This window comes from Dermacentor variabilis, chromosome 5 (assembly GCF_050947875.1).
Source record: "Dermacentor variabilis isolate Ectoservices chromosome 5, ASM5094787v1, whole genome shotgun sequence".
Classification (NCBI taxonomy): Eukaryota; Metazoa; Arthropoda; class Arachnida; order Ixodida; family Ixodidae; genus Dermacentor; species Dermacentor variabilis.
Genome location: NC_134572.1, coordinates 191,617,887 through 191,639,051, shown reverse-complemented (window position 1 = coordinate 191,639,051; position 21,165 = coordinate 191,617,887). Strand labels below are relative to the sequence as shown.

Below are 21,165 nucleotides of genomic sequence, written 5' to 3'. Positions count from 1 at the left end.
CCAGAGCCTCTCGGTGAGAAGATATGGTGTCATCCAAGCTTGTGGAATGCATATTGGACAGGGAGGTTTTTGCATTCTTGAGCCAGTGACCACATTTGTTCAAGAGAACCCTTGGAGCCAGGAACATTCCAAGCTTACGCTTCCAGTCCTCGCCTTCAAGAAGGGGCACAGGTGTAGATGGCAGCACTACTACATAGTCATTATCAAAGCTGAATTCAGTCAATTATTGAGGCTGAAAATGTGTTTTATTGAAGAGACTTTGGAAGCAGCAGCAAAGGAAACAACAATGTGAAGAACTTGAAACAAATATATCTAATCTTGTCTAAATTCCTGAAGTCTTCATTAATGTCCTCAAATACCTCACACACCCAGTAAGCACAGTATATATACCCTTGTTGATACTCTCCTCCCTCAAAGGCTTGTGATGGAAGACTCGTGTTGCTTCCATAGGCTGCTATTTGGGCTCCTTGCTATTGGGTGGGAAAGGAGCTATGCTAAACCCCTGGCCTGTTGCCCTGACAAGTCCCCTTTTTGAAATGTTGCATCCCATGTGAGCTTCCCTTGTTCAACCACTGTTGGCTAAACACATTTGGTGTCTGTTTTACACCAGCTACATGCCCCCCCCCCCCCCCCCCCAAGTTGTGCATGCCTCATATCTTCCCAAAGGGTAGTGCCGATGGCAGGAGGCTTGCCCCAGTGAACTACTGCTCTGTGGTGTCATACAAGTTGTTTGCTGTGTGCTTTCCGCAATGTGAGAGTGGTTGTGTTGTCATACTGTCATCAACAGCCATTGTCACAGTGACTTTGGCATTATCTTTAATACTTAATGAAAAAAGAGAGCGCTACGAAGACAAGGACGAAAGAACAACATGTACGACAGACAAGGCGCTACTTCCAACTAAATGTTTTTTGAAGAAACAGAACTTTAAATAGATGCAACCAAGGACGGCCCATCGTGACATCACGACCTCCCTATCTCTTCAGAAAAGCTATCTCCTTTTCGGTAAGCGTCACTGAAGGGCAACTAATGCACGTGCCCTCGGCCTTTGCAATGTAAAAAGCTTCCAATATCTCCCGTTCTAGTCTATCTCTGGACCATGCCAGAAACCTGGTGTCGCGAAGATACGGATGGCAATTGTGACGTTTACAGTGTTCTGCCAGATGGCCCCCCGCATTGTTATTTACGGCCCAATTGTGCTCACGCGCCCTTTCATTGGGCCAATTGGGCCGTAAATAACAATGCGGGGGGCCATCTGGCAGAACACTGTAAACGTCACAATTGCCGTCCGTATCTTCGCGACACCAGGTTTCTGGCATGGTCCAGAGATAGACTAGAACGGGAGATATTGGAAGCTTTTTACATTGTAAAGGCCGAGGGCACGTGCATTAGTTGCCCTTCAGTGACGCTTACCGAAAAGGAGATAGCTTTTCTGAAGAGATAGGGAGGTCGTGATGTCACGATGGGCCATCCTTGGTTGCATCTATTTAAAGTTCTGTTTCTTCAAAAAACATTTAGTTGGAAGTAGCGCCTTGTCTGTCGTACATGTTGTTCTTTCGTCCTTGTCTTCGTAGCGCTCTCTTTTTTCATTAAGTATGCTCAACCAACTCGCCCACATCAAGCTTCTGCTGCTTCACATTATCTTTAAGCCTGACCTACATGAAGCAATGTCTAGCAATGTGTCTGTGGGTCAAAATTATTTGAAATAACTAGCACCTGCCTTTTCGAATCTTCCTTGAATCAGTATATACCAACTGAAGCATATTGACATGTGGGCTTGTTTACCTTTTACTGTGAGCACTTTTCACCATCTAATGAACGTTATTGCTCAGTGTGGGACGCATCCGCATATCTCGGAAGTTTCTCGAATGTTATCGATGGTTCTGTTGTCACCGAAGCTTGTGTAATCTGATTGCATCTGTGACGTGAATTGCGTAGAACTTTCGGGAGGACACGCGGGCACCACCGATTACTCTGCAACCTTCAGTGACTCGTGTAAAAAGCCGGTGCGCTTGACCAGCAGATCAGATTTCAGTGATCACTGGCCATGTTCGCCGCTATTGCTGTGCTTTGAGTGTAACTTGCTTTTGTAGGCACAAGTTCACCCAATAATAAGCCAGTTTCATCATTCACAGTTATACAGCTGTATTATTCAGCGTCACTAATACATGGCAGTATGATGTCTGTAATGTTGAACTTATTGAAAGCCTCCTTAAAAATTCAGATATAGCAGTTGCTTACATTAGGGAGTTTTAGAAATAAAGGACCCAAAGTTAGGGGACCCTTTTGTCCAGGCTTTCAAAACAATGCAAAGAGAGTACAAAGTAACACAAATTGCTTTCACAGGAGTTTGGGTTTTTGGATACGCAAAGCTGCCTGTGGATGGTCCTTCTAAAACTCCCTATTGGCAACTCTCGTATCCAGTGTGACCTTTTTGTGGGAGGTGTGTCGTTTGTAGTAATCTTTCCCTATCTTTTTTTCATTTCGTTCATTCAAGTGGAGAGAGTTTTGTGCGGCAGTTCCTTTACGGACAGCTTTTCTTCGAGAAAGAGTTCGGTACCCGGTGCAAGGAGCTCTGGCTTCCTGACACGTTTGGATACTCAGCTCAACTTCCCCAAATCATGAGGTAATATTTGTTAAGTGGCTCATTTTCTTTTTGGTAAGTGTAACCTCCTTGGACTGCGATTGAATGCTCTGCTGGTGTTCACAGTGTGTATCTCAATTTAAGAGAAATAGTATGTAAACCCATGAACACACACACACGTGCACAGCACATGCATAAAAACACACACAGACAACATGCATGCATGCAAATGGACAGAAACACGTACATATGTGCACACGCACACACGCAGCTCAAACATGGATGCATGCATGCACACACGTGCATGCACAAAAAAAAAAAAAAACAAAAAAAACTTGCATGTGAGAAAGACAACAAGGATGAGTACTTGTCCTTGTCATCTTTTTGTATGTTATCAACCTGTTCTTTTTTCTACACTGATTCCTTTGTTTTTAACCAGCTCGCCCAACAACAGGTTCTACTGCAGTTGTAGATTAAGTGGTAGATTACGCTCTTGAAATTATCTCGGCTGTTTGTGGTGTGTCATGGTGTGACAAAGGCTTTTCCTTCTGAAGTTTAAATGATTATAAATGGAGCAGCACACACATTATACATGACCTCCAAGAATGGTGGCATAGTGCAAGAGCCCTGTGCCCTGGTAGTTTTTTCTTTGGTGCTTTTATTCTTGCAATCTATCATGAAGTATTCAAATGTACATTTCTGAAGGCTGTGTAGTATATTCACCATGACCTGCACCTCAAGCTAAGGGGCATTCCTATTCTGTGGGCAAGTGCTGCTTGGAAGTGCGTTTGGTCTTCTTTTTTTGGTCTTTTGTTTTTAGCTACCTTTGAGTGCAAACATTGTTGTGTTAGTTGTGCGTGCGATCTTTTCACATACATTGTCTTGTCTTCCATTCTACATCTGGAGTGGCATCCCTGACCCATATTCATGCACACTTATCAATAGTTTTATTAAGGACATCTCTCGCTTTCTCCAGGTTGCTCACTGTCGCTGGTAAAGATTTGTTTGAAGCACAAGTTCTTTATTATTGCGATAGCAATTATATGGAAACTCCAATCAAATTTTTGCGGTCACCGTTGCCGTGAGGTTCTGCATAAATTTAAGTATATGTAAGCTATATGCCACTCCCTGCTACATTACATGCGGTATATGCAAGGTATATTTTTATCACTAATGTTCTTTATACCAGGTCTTACATTCTTGTCAAAATTATTTCTCAGAATTTTGAGAATGGCAGCCCACAAACAAAAGTCATGAAGCAAAGCACCGACAGCACATGCCTTTCATCTTATATCTTCTCAGACTTAAATACTAAAATGGCAAAACAATAATTGAGCTCTAAGCTTAATATGATGTACTTTCATTAGCGCGGCTATGCACTAGATCTGGGATCGGCCCAGGAAAAAGATTGGAAACACGCCTGATACGGAAAAGTAGTGGTAAAGTAATTAAGAAAGATTTTGACTTTAATTAATGAACATAAACAAAATTGTCCAATGGCATGATTCAAACAGAGGACCCCTAGCACAACAGGTAATTTTTACTTCGTCAGATTATGTTTGATGAAGAAATTGCGGCCACTGACCAAGTCAAGGTGAAAAAACACACAGAGACGTTTCGGGTCCCGTACGGGTTTCATGATAACACTAAACGCGGGCAAGAGCCGCAAGTCGTTTTTATGCCAAAATGTGACGTAAGGAACGGGTGTAGTTAGCAGGAAGATTTCCATCAGTCCTGTTGATACTGTTGTCAGTACTTTGAATAAATAAAGATTCTAACAAGAGTCGCGTCATCGAATTCTTTTCCTTAGCTATTATAGCTGCGTTTTCCCAATCGATGCGGTGACTGCGATTATCGGCGTGTTCGTCAAGGGCGTCCGAGACTTTTTTCTTGTTGGAGACGTCCCTTTGGTGCTCTTTTAATCTTCTCGTGAATTTGCCGGTTTCACCGATGTAACTGCAGCTGCAGTCTGCGCATGGTACCTTGTATATGACACCGGGATAATTCTTGCTTTCCAGCCGATCGTTTACGTTAACAAGCTGATTTCTCAGCTTGTTAGATGGCATGTGGGCTATTCTGAGATCGTATCTTGAGAATGTGCGGCTAAGAGCTTCGCTGACGCTAGGCACATATGTGAAAAAAAAGAAAGTCTCGAATGCCCTTGCTGAACACGCTAATAATCGCAGTCACCGCATCGATAGGGAATACGCTGCTATAATAGCTAAGGAAAAGAATTCGATGATGCGACTCTTGTTAGAATCTTTATTTATTCAAACTACTGACAACAGTATCAACAGAACTGATGGAAATCTTCCTGCTAACTACACCCGTTCCCTACGTCACATTTTGGCATAAAAACGACTTTCGGCTCTTGCCCCCTTTTAGTGTGATCAAGGAACCTGTACGGGTCCCGAAACGTCTCTGTGTGTTTTTTCACCTTGACTTGGTCAGTGGCCGCAATTTCTTCATCATCATGTTACCTGACCAGACAAACTTTCGTCGAACTCTTGACTACAACTTATGTTTGCTTCAATTCATAACATGTTGCTGTCACATTTGTTGTTTCATCTGCCTGTATGGCGAAATTGTGACTTCTTTTTTTCTCGTCTCAGTGCACAGTTATTGCATGTTTCTAATATCCCCATTGCTCACTGAGTGCACTTTCTCTTGCAAAAGGAGTACTGTTGTGCTGGTTTCCTGTGCAATTAAATGCAAGAAGATATAGCTGTTGTACTTAAAGGGCCCCTCACCAGGCCCCATAGCAAATTTTGGTTATAAGCTGGAAGTTGTTACGTCTCCTCTAGGGAGCATTCTGCCGCAAAATGTTTTCAAATCGGCTCATTAATAGCCGAGATAGAAATATTTCAGTGTCACAAACCCATAATTTCAGCAGGCGAGCTCTCCTGCATAGCGAGACTCTCTCTCTACTTGCCCCGTCTAGCCTCCGCAAGCGAAATTCCTTCCCTCCGTTCTCCTAGGCCAGACCTGGAGGATTGCGTGACGTGTACGTCACGGGCCCCACCTTCACTTTTTTTATCGTTTCGTGCAGCGCACGATTTTGCGTGCTGTGTGCAAGGACACATCACTAGTGGTATAATTCAGTGCTGCACGATTACTGAGGCAGAACAAGCGGATTGCAGAGCATGATCACGCGCTGGAACACGGTAGAAAATGGCATAGTTTCAGTATCTACACATGTGACTGCACGACCGTGGGAACAAGCAGACGAAGTGGAAGTACATCTTTCTTCCTTCGGTGCGAAGTAAAACAAAACCACGCAGACATTCGGTTTGTGTGCTTTATTATTTCTCTAAACTTCAATTCGTCAATTCAAGCACAAGATCACACAGATAACAGATGTTGTCTTGAATAATTCTCGAAGTCACGTGTCACCACGAGCGACGTCACACTGCGGACACCAGTAAGTAGGTGCAGTGGTCGCGAGGAGAAGGAAAAACGGTGTTTGGATTGAAATTTCAGATCTTTCTGCGGTGCATAGCGATGTAATACTTTGCAGACATGATCGTTATCGTGCAATGTATGCTGTGCGCTTGTCAGCTTAAAATGGCCAGACCTGGTGAGGGGCCCTTTAAATGATGCAACAGACGAAGTCTTAGTGTGCAAATTATTAGCCTAAATCAGAGGCAGCTGACGTGCTTACAGAGCCATTTCTATCAGTGACATGCCTCCAAGGTGATGCACCTCCAAGAGTTATTTTGGTAATGCATACTTTGTGGGTACGTGCTTGCGCTTTTACAGTTATGGCAATTCTCATTCTGTAGCCAGTCACTTGTTAACTGTTGCACTCATTGTTTTACTTTTTGCCAGTGATGGCTATCACAGGATTACCACTGTTATCATGTCATCGCATCTGTGCAAAAGACCAGTAGGGTTAATGTATTTAAACTATGTGAATGCTATTGCCAGTTTGCAAGCCCGACAGGCATACCTAATGATATCGCACATGCTACATTAAGAGTGTTATCCTATCTCAAATGTACGCATGTACCACAGATTGCTCTGGCATGTGCAGTGTATTTCATTGTACATGCCACTGTACAATGCGATGTGATTTGATCACCACTGATTATGGTTGCTGCTATAGTTGGCACTTAATTAAGCATTCTTTTGCTATTTAGGCACAAGTTTGCACTACAAGAGATTCGATTCTTCAATCATTCTTTCTGGCAATGTGTTTTGTAGCTGTATGTAAAAGTCTGTCAGCACTAAGCATTGAGTGTTCTGCAGAAGCATATGCATGCATTCAATTAGTGGTGTACACCAGCAGGTTATTTACAAAAGTGCTGTGAGTTGTCATCCAGCAGCAACACATTTTACAAGCACACTTTAGCAGTGGGGTAAGTGCAGTTAGTTGATTTAATAGTGATCGAGCACAGACACAAGTCCACACAGATTATGAGCTGAGAAAGGAGCAGCAGGGTTTCTCCGTTTTTTGTGCACAACTTTCCTGGGAAGTGCTTTGCCAGGTTGGAATTGACTGCAGTTTTGAATTACCTACTCAGTTCCTGACTAAGTACTGTGCTGCAGGATCTGTGGGGTGTCCCGATTCCTCACTCAGAAGTTGAGCTGGAACCTGGTGAACAAGTTTCCTCACCACAACTTCCTGTGGGAAGGCCTAGATGGCAGCACAGTCTTGGTCCACTTTGCTCCATCCGAAACATACGGAGCAGAGCTCCGGGTGGCTGAGGTGAGCTTTGATCTGCTTTCACATTTTTTTTTGTAACATAAGCTGGGGGAGCAGTCATGGTTGAACTCAAGTTTACACCCTTTGGGGTGCATCTTGTCCCTTGTCATCTGTCTGGCTTCTGTTTCCTTTCTTGAAAACTTGTCACTTGCTAATTTGAGTGCTGTGTCGTGCTGATATGTGCATGTCATTGGTGATTTGGAAGTATGAGGCATGCAGCGTTAGAGAAAGGAAAGGCATGAAGTATTAATGATTATTATATTTGTGTAGATTGTTGTATTCATATAGGAGGTTGTGGCCAAGTAATGCACCAGGGTGGCCAATCCTGCTCTGGTGAGGGAGTGCGTTACCGGTTCTGGTCACCGGGATCAGGCCGCACTCCAGGCCTTTTTATGCAATTTTATCAACATGTGGATTTTTTATACTTTTTTTTTAATCCGGTGGAAAATTGCGCAACACTGGGATTCGAACCATGGTCCTCTTGCATGCGAGGCGGATGCTCTACCTCTACGCTACTGCTGCCTATATGTTGTATTGTTGTATTCCTATATGAATACAATAATCAAAACCCAGCCCTCAGTCCCCAGTAGCTGCGAAGCAACTGACCACGGCGATGGTCAGACTTGTGACGCAGCAGAGGGTGCTAAGAATCTCTGGGTCCGGACAGGCCGCCATTGGAATCTGTACCTGGCAACATTTAACGCTAGAACGTTATCTAGTGAGGCGAGTCTAGCAGTGCTATTGGAGGAATTAGCGGGCAATAAATGGGATATAATAGGGCTCAGTGAGGTTAGGAGGACAAAAGAAGCATATACAGTGCTAAAAAGCAGACACGTCCTGTGCTATTGGGGCTTAGTGGAGAGACGAGAACTAGGAGTTGGATTGCTGATTAATAAGGATATAGCTGATAACATACAGCAATTCTATAGCATTAATGAGACGGTGGCAGGTCTTATTGTGAAACCTAATAAGAGGTACAAATTGAAGGTCGTACAGGTCTACACCCCTACATCCAGTCATGATGACCAGCAAGTCAAAAGCTTCTGTGAAGACATGGAATCGGCAATGGGTAAAGTGAAAACAAAATACAGTCGATCCTGGATATATCAAACCCGGGTATATCGAATTATTGCCTATATCGAACAGTTGAAAAATCCCCTTGGGAATACCATGCAAAAGTATAGCGCTATTGTTTGCGTATATAGAACTCCCGTGCACCGGCATATCTATGTATCGAACTCCGTGCTGAGCTGCGCCCCGGCAAGTGCACTTCTCCCATCATACTCACCCCTGCAAGTGAGCTTCTCCCGTCGCATCCCATCCCCACAAGTGCGCTTCTCCTCATGAAGCCCACGCAATGTTCCCGCAATCTCACGTGCGCCACCCTGCACTCTGACAAAGGGGCGTGTGGGTAAAGGGCACGTAACGAGGAGCACTTGGAGTGCGATTGGGTGTGAAAGGGAAGCAGGAGGGAGAAACCACGCTGACCGCAGGCACCCATTTCCTGTGTTTTGGTTGGTTGACACCGCTGGCGCAGCGAGACGAACGAGGTCAGTGCAGCTTGTGCTTGTGGTAGTGCAGAGACGCGGAGCAGTGTGTCTTTCGATTCGCTTTGTTCCTTTTATTCACGAGGCCAACGCGAAGGCTTGAGACTCATGTGGTGCAGTGCATTTTTCTTTCCGCTTTTGGCACGTGTTCTGGAGCCATGGCCGCGAAAAAACACAATAATTTGGATTTTTCAACAAAGGCGGACATCATTCGATGGGTGGTGGCTGGCAAGAAAATGTCGTCAGTTGCCGCGGCATTCGGAATTACTCACAACCCCCTGAGTACAATCCTAAAGAACAAAGCCGATGTTAAGCTGAAGGCAGTCCAGTCCAGTCGTCCTGGAGCGTGTTGTGTGTGCGTCCCAACCTTTGACAAGGTTGAGAAGGCATTGTACGCCTGGTTTTTGCAGACACGTGCCAAGAACATACCTGTTGACGGCCCAATGCTCACTGAAAAGGCCAAATGGTTTGCTGTGGCCTTCGGAGAAGAAAGCTTCACTGGTGGCACTGGTTGGCAGCAGCGATTTAAGAGTCGCTACAGCATCGTCAGAAAGACCCTTTTGGGCGAAAGCGAGGTGACTAGCACAAGTCACATAGAGAAGTGGTTGTCCGAAGAGTGGCCAAATATTTCCAACAGCTTTTCGCCATTGCAAATATTCAATGCAGATGAGACGGTACTGTTTTGGCAAATGCTGCCAAGCAAGACTCTGCATCTGAAGGGCACTGCTTGCCATGGTGGAAAGAACATCAAAGTGCGCATATCGATTTTGCTTGCTGCAAATATGGGTGGGTCATGCAAACTATACCCGTTTGTTATCGGAAAGAGCAGATCTCCACGCTGCTTTAAGAATGCGAAAGGCCTCCCGGTTCGATATGCGTCCAATAAGAAAGCTTGGATGACACACGATTTTTTCGTTGAGTGGCTACAGACGTGGGATGCCGAACTGGAGAAGTCTGGCCGCAAAGTTTATCTTCTTCTTGACAATTGTTCGGCCCATCATGTCGTCTGCCCATTAAAGCAGATCACCCTCAAGTTTCTGCCGCCAAACACAATGGCAAAACTTCAGCCTCTCGACCAAGGCATTGTGAAAGCGTTTAAGGTTGGCTACAGACGACGACTGGTGCAGAGGCTCCTAAACAACCTCCGATTAGGAATCGAACTGAAGGTGGACCTTCTCGAAGCCATTCAAATGCTGGCTTATGCTTGGAACGACGGGAAGAAAAGCACAATTGGGAACTGCGTCCACAAAGCAGACTTTGTAGTAGCTGCAGATGACGGATATTTTGACAGTGAAGACGATGACGGTGGATGCCTGGACAGCGAATTTTGCGAGCATTCCCAGGCATCATCCTAGGTGGTGTTACAATACGCGATTTCGTCAGTGATGACGACGGCATGCAAGCTGTAGCGGATCGCGCAGATGCGGAGAATGTGGCTGACATCATGGGTGACAAGGACGCAGACTCGAGCAGTGGCGAAGGTTCCGACGAAGAGGACCAACCACCATGCACTGCAGCTGAACTTGCATCAGCTTTCAGCGTCATTCGCTGCTGTTGTGGCACAATGGAAGGAGCTGGCCTTTCTCATTTGGACACTGTCAACAAGCTTGAGGACAGCTTAATGAACTTGATGGTGCAGAACAAAAAGCAAGCAAAGGACACAGATTTTTTTCTTCCGAAATAAAGTGCTCAGGTCATCGCACTGTGTTTTTGTTTTTTTACGCGCCTTGGAGGCACAGATCGGTAAGTTCCCGTTAGTTACGAGGAAACTGCCTTGAGATGTATGGAGTTGTTAGAGAAGCTTTTGACATGCATATATTATATTTCGAATTATCGATATATCGAACTATTTCGCAATCCCCTTCGAGTTCGATATATGTGGGATCGAATGTACACTTACTGATGGGCGACTTCAATGCCAGGGTAGGCAACAAGCAGGCTGGAGACAAGTCAGTGGGGGAATGTGGCATAGGTTCTAGGAATAACAGGGGAGAGTTATTAGTAGAGTTTGCAGAACGGAATAATATGCAGATAGTGAATACCTTCTTCCGCAAGCGGGATTGCTGAAAGTGGACGTGGAGGAGCCCGAATGGCGAGACTAGAAATGAAATAGACTTCATACTCTGCGCTAACCCTGGCATCATACAAGATGTGGACATGCTTGGCAAGGTGCGCTGCAGTGACCATAGTATGGCAAGAACTCGAATTAGCCTACATTTGAAGAAGGAACGGAAGAAACTGGTACATCAGAAGGTGATCAATGAGTTAGCGGTAAGAGGGAAAATAGAGGAATTCCGAACCAAGCTGCAGAACAGATATTCAGCTTTAACTCAGGAAAAGGACCTTAGTGTTGAGGCAGTGAATGACAATCTTATGGGCATCATTAAGGACTCTGCAATAGAAGTCAGTGGTAATTTCATTAGACAGGATACCCGTAAGCTATCGCAGGAGACGAAAGATCTGATTAAGAAACGCCTATGCATGAAAGCCTCTAACCCTACATCTAGAATAGAACTGGCAGAACTTTCCAAGTTAATCAACAAGCGTAAGACAGCTTACATAAGAAAGTATAATATGGATAGATTTGAACATGCTCTCAGGAACAAAGGAAGCCTAAAACAGTGAAGAAGAAACTAGGAATAGGCGAGAATCAGATGTATGTGTTTAGAGTCAAACTCGCCCATATTGTTACTAATATTGATGAGATAGTTTCAAGTGGCTTGGAGTTCTATAGAGATTTATACAGTACCAGTGGCACCCACGATGCTAATGGAAGAGAGAATAGTCTAGAGGATTCATTATGCAAAATAGAAGTGAGGCGTGCAGACAGGACACAAGAGTAGAGAAGTGGACAACACGAACGCCGACTATCAACTGAAGGGGGCACTGAGGCGAAAAAAGAAAGAAGGCACAAAACTCATCTGCGCATGCTCAGGAATGGTAACACCACGTGTCAATCGGGTAAACGTGCCGGCCTACGTGAGAGATAACTGTTAAGGTACTTAATCTCTTCCTTATGTAAAGTAATCGAAGGCTGACTCACGCACGCACTTCCACCATTATAGATATGCCATGCCTCTACCATAAGACGCGTATCTTCATTCTTATGCCTGTACAATATCGCGCATTCATCTAAATCTGGCGTGCAGTAACAATCTCGGCAATGAAGCGAAAGATTCAGTTATCTCTCACGTAGGCCGGCATGTTTACCCGATTGACACGTGGTGTTACCATTCCTGAGCATGCGCAGATGAGTTTTGTGCCTTCTTTCTTTTTTCGCCTCAGTGCCCCCTTCAGTTGATAGTCGGCGTTCGTGTTGTCCACTTCTCTACTCTTGTGTCCTGTCTGCACGCCTCACTTCTATTTTGCATAATGAATCCCTACCAACTAGCTCAGCTTTCTGTCGTTCTAGTCTAGAGAAATTTGACATCCCACAAGTAACGCCGGAAGAAGTAAAGAAAGCCTTGGGAGCTATGCAAAGGGGGAAGGCAGCTGGGGAAGATCAGGTAACAGCAGATTTGTTCAAGGATGGTGGGCAGATTGTTCTAGAAAAACTGGCCACCCTGTATATGCAATGCCTTATGACCTCGAGCGCACCGGAATCTTGGAAGAACGCTAACATAATCCTAATGCATAAGAAAGGGGACGCCAGAGACTTGAAAAATTATAGACCGATCAGCTTACTGTCCGTTGCCTACAAAGTATTTACTAAGGTAATTGCAAATAGAATCAGGAACACCTTAGACTTCTGTCAACCAAAGGACCAGGCAGGATTCCGTAAAGGCTACTGAACAATAGACCATATTCACACTATCAATCAAGTGATAGAGAAATGTGCAGAATATAACCAACCCTTATATATAGCTTTCATTGATTACGAGAAAGCGTTTGATTCAGTCGAAACCTCAGCAGTCATGGAGGCATTACGGAATCAGGGTGTAGATGAGCCATATGTAAAAATACTGGAAGATATCTATAGCGGCTCCACAGCCGCCATATTCCTCCATAAAGAAAGCAACAAAATCTCAATAAAGAAAGCCGTTAGGCAGGGGGATACGACCTCTCCAGTGCTATTCACAGCGTGTTTACAGGAGGTATTCAGAGACCTGGATAGGGAAGAATTGGGGATAAGAGTTAATGGAGAATACCTTAGTAACTTGCGATTCGCTGATGATATTGCTCTGCTTAGTAACTCAGGGGACCAATTGCAATGCATGTTCACTGACCTGGAGAGGCATCGCAGAAGGGTGGGTTTAAAAATTTATCTGCAGAAAACTAAAGTGATGTTTCAATGTCTCGGAAAAAAAACAGCAGTTTACGGTAGGTGGCGAGGCACTGCAAGTGGTAAGGGAATACATCTACTTAGGGCAGGTAGTGACCGCGGATCCGGATCATGAGACTGAAATAATCAGAAGAATAAGAATGGGCTGGGGTGCATTTGGCAGGCATTCTCAGATAATGAACAGCAGGTTGCCACTATCCCTCAAGAGAAAAGTGTATAACAGCTGTGTCCTACCAGTACTCGTGTGGGGCAGAAACCTGGAGGCTTACGAAAAGGGTTCTACTCAAATTGAGGACGACGCAACGAGCTATGGAAAGTAGAATGATAGGTGTAACGTTAAGCGATAAGAAAAGAGCAGATTAGGTGAGGGAACAAACTCGGGCAAATGACATCTTAGTTGAAATCAAGAAAAAGAAATGGGGGCCATGGGCCGGACATGTAATGAGGTGGGAAGATAACCGATGATCATTGAGGGGCACGCGGCATAGAGTTTCTCATTACATTTCCTAGAGGGAAATCTGGCGCTGCTGCGCTGTGGTATGCATGGGAATATCAGTACATTGTGACTTCGGATTGGCATCGTTTTCGGAGAGACAGGACACTTTGAAGACGTGCTTGGCAAGTACCCTTCCATCTGTCACAATGATTCATTTTCTACTAAAACAGGACGTGAAAAGCGGTATTAGCTTTATTATTACGCGAAAACATGTTTTGTAGGAAACTCTATGGTCTAGGCAAGTGTCGGTACGTGCACGACCTACTGGAGCTCCAGACCTGCACAGATATCCGGCTTCTATGGGAGCAATTTGCGCCCACTGTCATTCAACCGACGGCCGTAGGTGGCGCTTTCATAACCTGTTCGTCTGCTACGCGGGGGGCGGCTGTGCAGCGTTGCAACTAGTGCGGCAGCTGTTGTGTTGTGACGACCTGCTTGTCTAGTTGATGATTTTTGCTAACACAGTGACAGTGATGTCACAAGGCTTTGATCGGTCACTTGGCTCTAATTGTTGACAGCCCGAACCTAATAAATGTCGGAGCATGTAGTCCGCTGCTCTCTAAAATAGCGTTAGATAGCCGCTCCTATTGCCTTTTTCAAGCAGATTATTATAAATCATATTGTGTATAGAGTTCGCAACGCGCACACCAGTTTCATTGTACATGTAAAATTCGCTTCTGCGCTCTTTAGGAACTTGAAACTACCGTAATGTTCGACGACAGAACGATTACCAGTCATATTAAGTCTTAAAAGTTGTCCGTGAATGCGTCGTGAGTTCAAAAAGTGAATTGTGCACACAGCTTCACTGCGTACGTATCTTGAACACCACCGTTACGCTGCCGCCAACCACGCAGAAACAGTTTACAGTTTGAAAAGAGTTCCGTGACACGATTTAAGGCCTGCAGTGCAGCACGTTTTAAAGCACTGGGATCGCTTAATTTTTTGCAAGCTTTCTACTGAGCTAGACATCCAGTGACATTAAAAACAAGATATGCTCACCTTCCCTTGAAACAGAATCGATCAGCCTATTGCACATATCGGGCGGAGGACTTAGTCGTGAATACTTTTACTATACTTTTACCAGATCATCTGTCTTTCAATACAGCACACAGCAGTAAATCCTGACATCATCTACGACACTAGGCTATCTGTAATCAACTAAAAGAAGCTAGATTATCTCATGAATCTTTTTAAACAATTTTTCCAGTCTCTTACGGAGGCTAGGAAAGGGAAATTTATGCCGTCGATCTAGCATTGCAGCTGCCACCTATGCTCGTTGTTTACATTTCTTGCACCGCTCCTCCTCTTCTAGTTTCACTATTAAAACGCAAATCATTCACAAAAAATTGGAGGACGCTTAAGCTTCGCCTTCAAGAGTGGAACGCGACAGCGTTCCCGTCGACCCGCCAAGGGGTGTAAGACAATCGGCTACGGCGCAGCAACTACGCGCCCCGCATCGGACGCGGTGAGCGTCGAGCAACGCAGCGTTTGGCGCGACAACGAAATGTGCGCCTGAGCAAGCGACGCATGCCTGAGCCTTAGAAACAGCTCGTTTCTAAGGCAACACCGCGTTCACTAGAGGCGCTTTTGTACCGCTTTGAAGCATCGAACTCGTGGCTCAGTGGTAACGTCTCCGTCTCACACTCCGGAGACCCTGGTTCGATTCCCACCAAGCCCATCTTGGAAGTTGCTTTTTATTTATGAAGTGCCTGCCGTGATTTATCGCTCACGGCCAACGCCGCGGACACCGACACCGACGCCGACGACACCAGCTTTTCTGCGACACGAGCTCCTTAACGCTATCGCGTTAATATGTTTTCTTTTGTATATTTCTGAATTTATTCATTTACCACCAATGCAAGCGCTTTGTGCCTGCCGAAGTGGCAAGACAAGCTCTGAACAGATCGTAGAAGCAGACGACAGCGAACAGGTTTTAACTAGCGCCATTTTGCTCGTACGTTCTTTCCCTAGCGGCAAAAGGGGCGAACTAGAACAGGTGTGCTGGAGGAGGGAGATCTATGCAGGTCTGGAGTTAAGTAGGTCGTGGGTACGTGTCAGTCCGTCCCTGCGTGCCCGTGCCCCGCGTCACTAACCACGCCACATGGTGTCATGTATGGATGGATGTTGGATGGATGTTATGAGCGTCCCCTTTGGAACGGGGCAGTGGGTTGCGCCACCACGCTCTTGCTACTATGCTGTCTAATATCCTACCTAGGTTAACCAATGAAAAAAAAAACCCTATGAACTACCACATCCCAATTTTCTGATCCCCTATTGCGAACTGTGCTTTTGTATGTCTCCGTCTTTTGTCGTTTCCCTACTTTTCTTCCACCAATCCTCCAATCGCCTCTTACTAATGTCTATTGCGGACCTGTTTGCTTTACCAGTGCTCCCGCTGAACCCAAGGGCTTCAAGGAGGCCAGTGGTGCCTAAATCGACCGCTGGGTAGACGTCTTCACATTTTAATAAAATATGCTCCGTCGTTTCCCTAGCTTTACCGCAGCAAGCACATGCTTCTTCTTGCTTCTTATATCTCGCTTTATAGGTGCGTGTTCTAAGGCATCCCGATCTCGCTTCGAAAAGTAATGAGCTTCCCTTTGAGTTATCATAAATGGTTTCTTTCCTGATTTCGTTTTTTCCTCTTAAGTAGTTACTCATGGCAGGTTTCTTTTCCATTGCCGCCACCTATGAGATTAATTCAGCCTCTCTGACTTTCTGCTTGACCTTCTTTGTTGCTGTGTTGCCCACCCCACAGGCCGCATACTTGCTGGTAAGCTTCCTAGTTCTTTTCCTCCACTGTGAATCAATGTTTTGCCTGTACAGATACCTGAACACTCTCCCAGCCCATTTACTTTCTTCCATATTCCTCAGCCGTTCTTCATATTCAATTTTACTGCGAGCTTCCCTCACTTCAAAACTAGTCCAGCCCATATCCCCCTGCACAGCTTCATTTGTAGTCTTCCCGTGAGCGCCCAATGCGAGGCGACCCACTGACGTTTGGTTCCCGTCGAGTCCTGATTGTACCCCTGATTTAAAGCAAACAACCGCATTTCCAAAAGTAAGTCCTGGAACCATTACCCCTTTCCACATACCTTGGAGGACATCGTACCTATTGTATCCCCATAGCGCTCTGTGCTTCATTATGGCTGCATTTCTCTTCCCCTTGACTGTTATGGTATTTTCCTGTGTTTCCATATATCCATTGCCTTCGTTTATCCATATACCATGGTATTTATATTCTGTTACCCGAGGTATTTCTTGGCCCTGTTTCTCCACTGTCTGTTCACTGTTTTCATTGAATACCATAACACCTGATTTTCTAACACTAAATTTCAGACCTAAATTGTTGCCTTCCTGTCCACAGATATTTGCCAGACGTTGCAAATCACTTTGCTTGTTAGCGAGCAACACAATGTCGCCCGCATAAATAAACGGATGTCAGAAGTGGCTGGATAACGCCCCCCCGCCTTAGCCCTCACCTCACAGGAAGGCACCAAGGTGTCCCTTGAGACCGGCGAGCCGCCAAAACTGTACGGCGTCAACTTCCAGCCGCCGGCACTGTTCGACTTCGCGAACCCGCCAACGTGGGCGACATGGCTCAGCCGCTACAAAAATTACGCAGTGATTTCAGGACTGACGCAAGCGTCGGAAGACATGCAGGTACGCTCGCTACTGTACTGCATGGACCCGGAGGCCCGCCCGCTTCTCGTGACCTTCTCGCTCGACGCCCAGTCGCTCGCTTCATACCAAGCCGTTGCCAACAGCTTCACGCAGCACTTCGTGCATCCGGCAAACGAGCTTTACGAATCATCACGGTTCCACAGACGTGTTCAGCTACCCGAAAAAAGCGTCGACACGTACTACGCAGAACTGCGCAGGATGGTTAAGCGCTGTAACTATCCGTCAGCTGCTGTCGAGGAAAGGCTCGTACGCGACTGGTTCGTCGTCGGCCTCCGCGACTCCCGTCTCTCGGACCAGCTGTGCCGGAACGCGAAGTTTACACTCCAGGACGCTTGGACACAAGCCCGCCAAACCGTAGACGCCGACAGTGAAAAGGCGTTGTCCCAGAACCGCACCGAGCACTCCCGCGAGCTCAACCTTGACGCCACAAAAGCTAAGAAGTTCCCCTCTTGCCGTCGCTCCGGCGCTAAGCCTCGTTCGCCGCAGCCGCAAGCAGAACGCTCACGCGAGCCGTCCACATGTGAATTCTGTGGCCGTGCGCCTCATCGACGTTCAGACTGCCCGGCTCGACGCTCCGCCTGCAACTTCTGCAAAAAGAAAGGCCACTTTGCCGAAGTATGCTGCTCGCGGAAGTTCAAGCAGTACAAGCTCAGCTCCGTTCACCTGCATCTGTCGCGACGCCCGCCGCGGCAAAGATCGTCAACGTTAGCGTTGACGACTACACAGCGCAGTTCAAGGTTGACTCCGGAGCCGAAGTATCTGCCGTTCCCAGCGACTTTCCTACCTTGCCCGCCAAACTCGACCAAGTCTACACTCTGCTCACTGGCCCGGGAGGACAGCCACTGCGCGTGCTGGGCTCGTATCTGGCACGACTTCGGTGGCAACGGAAAACAAGCTGTCAGCACCTCTACGTGATCCAGTCTCACTGTGCCTCTTCTGGGACTGCCAGCGCTCCTAGCCCTCCAAGTAGTTCGGTTTCTTGATCAACTCAAGAGCGACGCTGCACGCCGAGCTCTTCAACGGATTGGGCACTCTCAAGGACGAATACAACATCCGGTTGAAACCTGGTGCCGTACCTTTCTCGCTAAGCGTACCTCGCAGGATCCCCATCCCGCTGCTCGAGATCGTCTGCTGGACGATCTCGCTGGACAAATTGGAAAGCGCAGGCGTGATCCGTAGGGTCGACAAGCCAACACCATGGTGCTCGGGTCTAGTCGTCGTTCGGAAAGGCGATGGTTCCTACCGCCTCTGCGTCGACTTGACACAACTAAGCAAGGTCGTCCTCTGGGAACGACATATTCTACCAACTGTCGAGCAAGCCCTTGGCCTCCTCGGCGATGCAGCAGTTTTTTCGAAGCTGGACGAGACCGCAAGCTTCCACCAGGTGAAGCTCTCTGACTCCGAAGAGCTTACGACATTCATCACCCCATGTGGCCGATACTGCTTCTGCCGGCTCCCCTTTGGCATCAGCTCCGCACCAGAGTACTTCCAAAAGCAGATGGCGAGAATCCTGGAGGGCCAAGAAGGAGTCGCCAATATGATACACAATATTTTGGTTTTTGGATGCACCCACCAGGAACGTGACGCCAGACTGAGCCAGGTGCTATCTCGCCTTGCAAAAGCAGGTGTCACATTGAACCAGGACAAGTGTCGTTTTGGGGTACCCGAGATCTCCTTCCTCGGAGTCGTCGTCTCAGCACAGGGCATCAGGCCAGATCCGGGCAAAGTCAAAGCAGTCAAAGCCATGGAAGCTCCAATGGACGTCGCTGGCATTAGAAGACCGCTCGGAATGGTGAATCATCTTGCCAGATTCTTGCCACTCATCTTGGACGTCACAGCGCCCATCAGAGCCTTACTGAATAAGTCTGCGAGTTGGGTGTGGCAGCATGAGCAAAAGGCAGCATTCGAGAAAATCAAGGAACTCTTGACGTCAGACAGGTGCATGGCCAAGTACCACCCGTCGTACGCCACTACGGTGTCTGCAGATGCAAGCTCATTCGGACTCGGTGCAGTTTTGCTACAGACGCAACCCTCAGGAGAGCGCCGCCCAGTCGCATTTGCTTCGAGGTCAATGACCAAGACCGAGCAGCGTTAAAGCCAGACTGAAAAAGAAGCATTGGCAACCACGTGAGCTATCCTAAGGTTCGACGAGTTCGTCCGTGGCATCCCCTTCGACGTCGAGACTGACCACCTGCCACTCATTTCACTTCTCAGCAAGATGGAACTGGACATGTTGCCGCCTCATATTCAGAGACTACGGCTGAAGACCATGCGATACCAGTTCCGTATGCTGCACTTGCCAGGAAAGCTGCTAGCCACAGCTGATACGTTTTCGCGCATCACCTACAAGCCACCCACTCCTCTAGACACGATCGAACTTTTTGCAGCACAGGTAGTCGGCTGCACATCGGAAGTCTTGCCACCCCGCCCTAAAGATATTCTACAGGCACAAGAGTCCGATGGTGAGTGCAAGGCCCTCGCCTCCTACTGCCGGCATGGTTGGCCACAAAAGACCAAGATACCACTGCACCTCTCAAAGTACGCCTTGGTGGCAGACGAGCTCTCTGTCTGCGATGGAGTTCTGCTGAAAGGCGCCCGGATAGTCATCTCATCGTCCCTTCGGCCAGCGGTCTTGACGATGTTGCACGAAGGTCATGAAGGCATCAACAGGACCAAAGCCCTAGCTCGGGAGTCATTTGGTGGCCCGGCATCTCGATAGACATCACCTCTCTCATTGCCAACTGTGAACAGTGCGCTTCCACCTGCGTGAACATTGCAGAGCCCCTGCTCTCCACGGCCCTACCTGGACATTCCTGGGAATTCCTTGGAATGGACTTGTTCCACCTCAATGGCCAGACGTTCATCCTGATGGTGGACTATTACTCAAGGTTCCCTGAGGTGGTGACCCTGAGGAGCACACCAGTTCATGCAGTCATTGACGCTCTCAAATCCATCTTTGCCCACCATGGAATCCTGCAAGAAGTCAGGTCAGACAACGGCCTACCATTCTCGTCGCAAGAGTTCGCGGCGTTTGCAGCATCATACGGGTTTAACCACAGGACCAGCAGTCCACACTACGCTCAATTGAACGGAGAGGCAGAGAGGATGGTGCGTACTATCAAGGACCTGTTTCGCAAGTCAAAGGATCCTTATCTGGCTTTGCTCAGCTATCGGGATACTCCAGGAGTCAACGGCTTTAGTCCAGCCCAGCTGTTGATGGGACGTCAACTCAGAACCAGAGTCCCAAAGCAAGACTCCCAGATATGTCCCAACTGGCCCCCAACGAAAGAAGTCGTCGCCAAGGATGTGACTTACAAGCAGAAGCAGGCCGACAACTACAACCGACATCATGGAGCTCGAGACTTACCGCCACTCCAAACAGGTCAGTGTGTCTGGGTGCGACCTGATCAAGTGCAGGCTACGGTCCTCAGTCCAGGGCAAAGACCAAGAAGCTACGCGGTCGAAACGGAGCAAGGTGGCACCCTACAGCGCAACCGGCATCACCTAGTGCCATTTGGGCCTACTGCCTCCGGAGAGGAACCACCACCACTGCAGCAAGTTCGCTGTCAGGAACCTCGGCCTGCTAACATCGTGGAATCAACGGTCCCCCTCGGACAGTCTGTGCAACAGTCCCCTGCAGCCACCGCAGTGACGGTGTGACACGAACACGTTACGGCCGGCCTATTGTTCCGCAGTGCCGTTTGAACTTGTGAAACTTTTGACGCGTTTGGCTTCCTGAATCTCTCCCGTCTAACCTCCAATGCTTCAAGGAGGGAAATGTAGAGGTCGCCACAGTTCAGCCCTGTTTGTTAGGCTGCCACCAGAGTGTAGCGCCCCCTGTGACCTGTGTGTGTCTGTCTCTATTATGTTTG

The 21,165-nt window shown here is 47.2% G+C and overlaps 2 protein-coding genes across 3 annotated transcripts in view; both read left to right on the top strand.

The window, feature by feature from the left end:
* LOC142583412 (alpha-mannosidase 2C1-like) overlaps positions 1-21,165 on the top strand; it is a 255,564-nt gene that overhangs the window by 86,848 nt on the left and 147,551 nt on the right. For both annotated transcript variants that reach the window (XM_075693863.1, XM_075693862.1), the window contains exons 7-8: positions 2,496-2,624; positions 7,131-7,290. In XM_075693863.1, coding sequence (XP_075549978.1) covers positions 2,496-2,624; positions 7,131-7,290 — 289 coding nt within the window. The remainder of the gene's footprint in view (positions 1-2,495; positions 2,625-7,130; positions 7,291-21,165) is intronic.
* LOC142582106 (uncharacterized) lies at positions 10,279-19,388 on the top strand. Its single transcript, XM_075691511.1, has 3 exons — positions 10,279-10,467; positions 17,099-18,204; positions 18,287-19,388. Exons 1-3 carry the CDS (start codon positions 10,279-10,281, stop codon positions 19,386-19,388), a joined length of 2,397 nt encoding a protein of 798 aa, XP_075547626.1.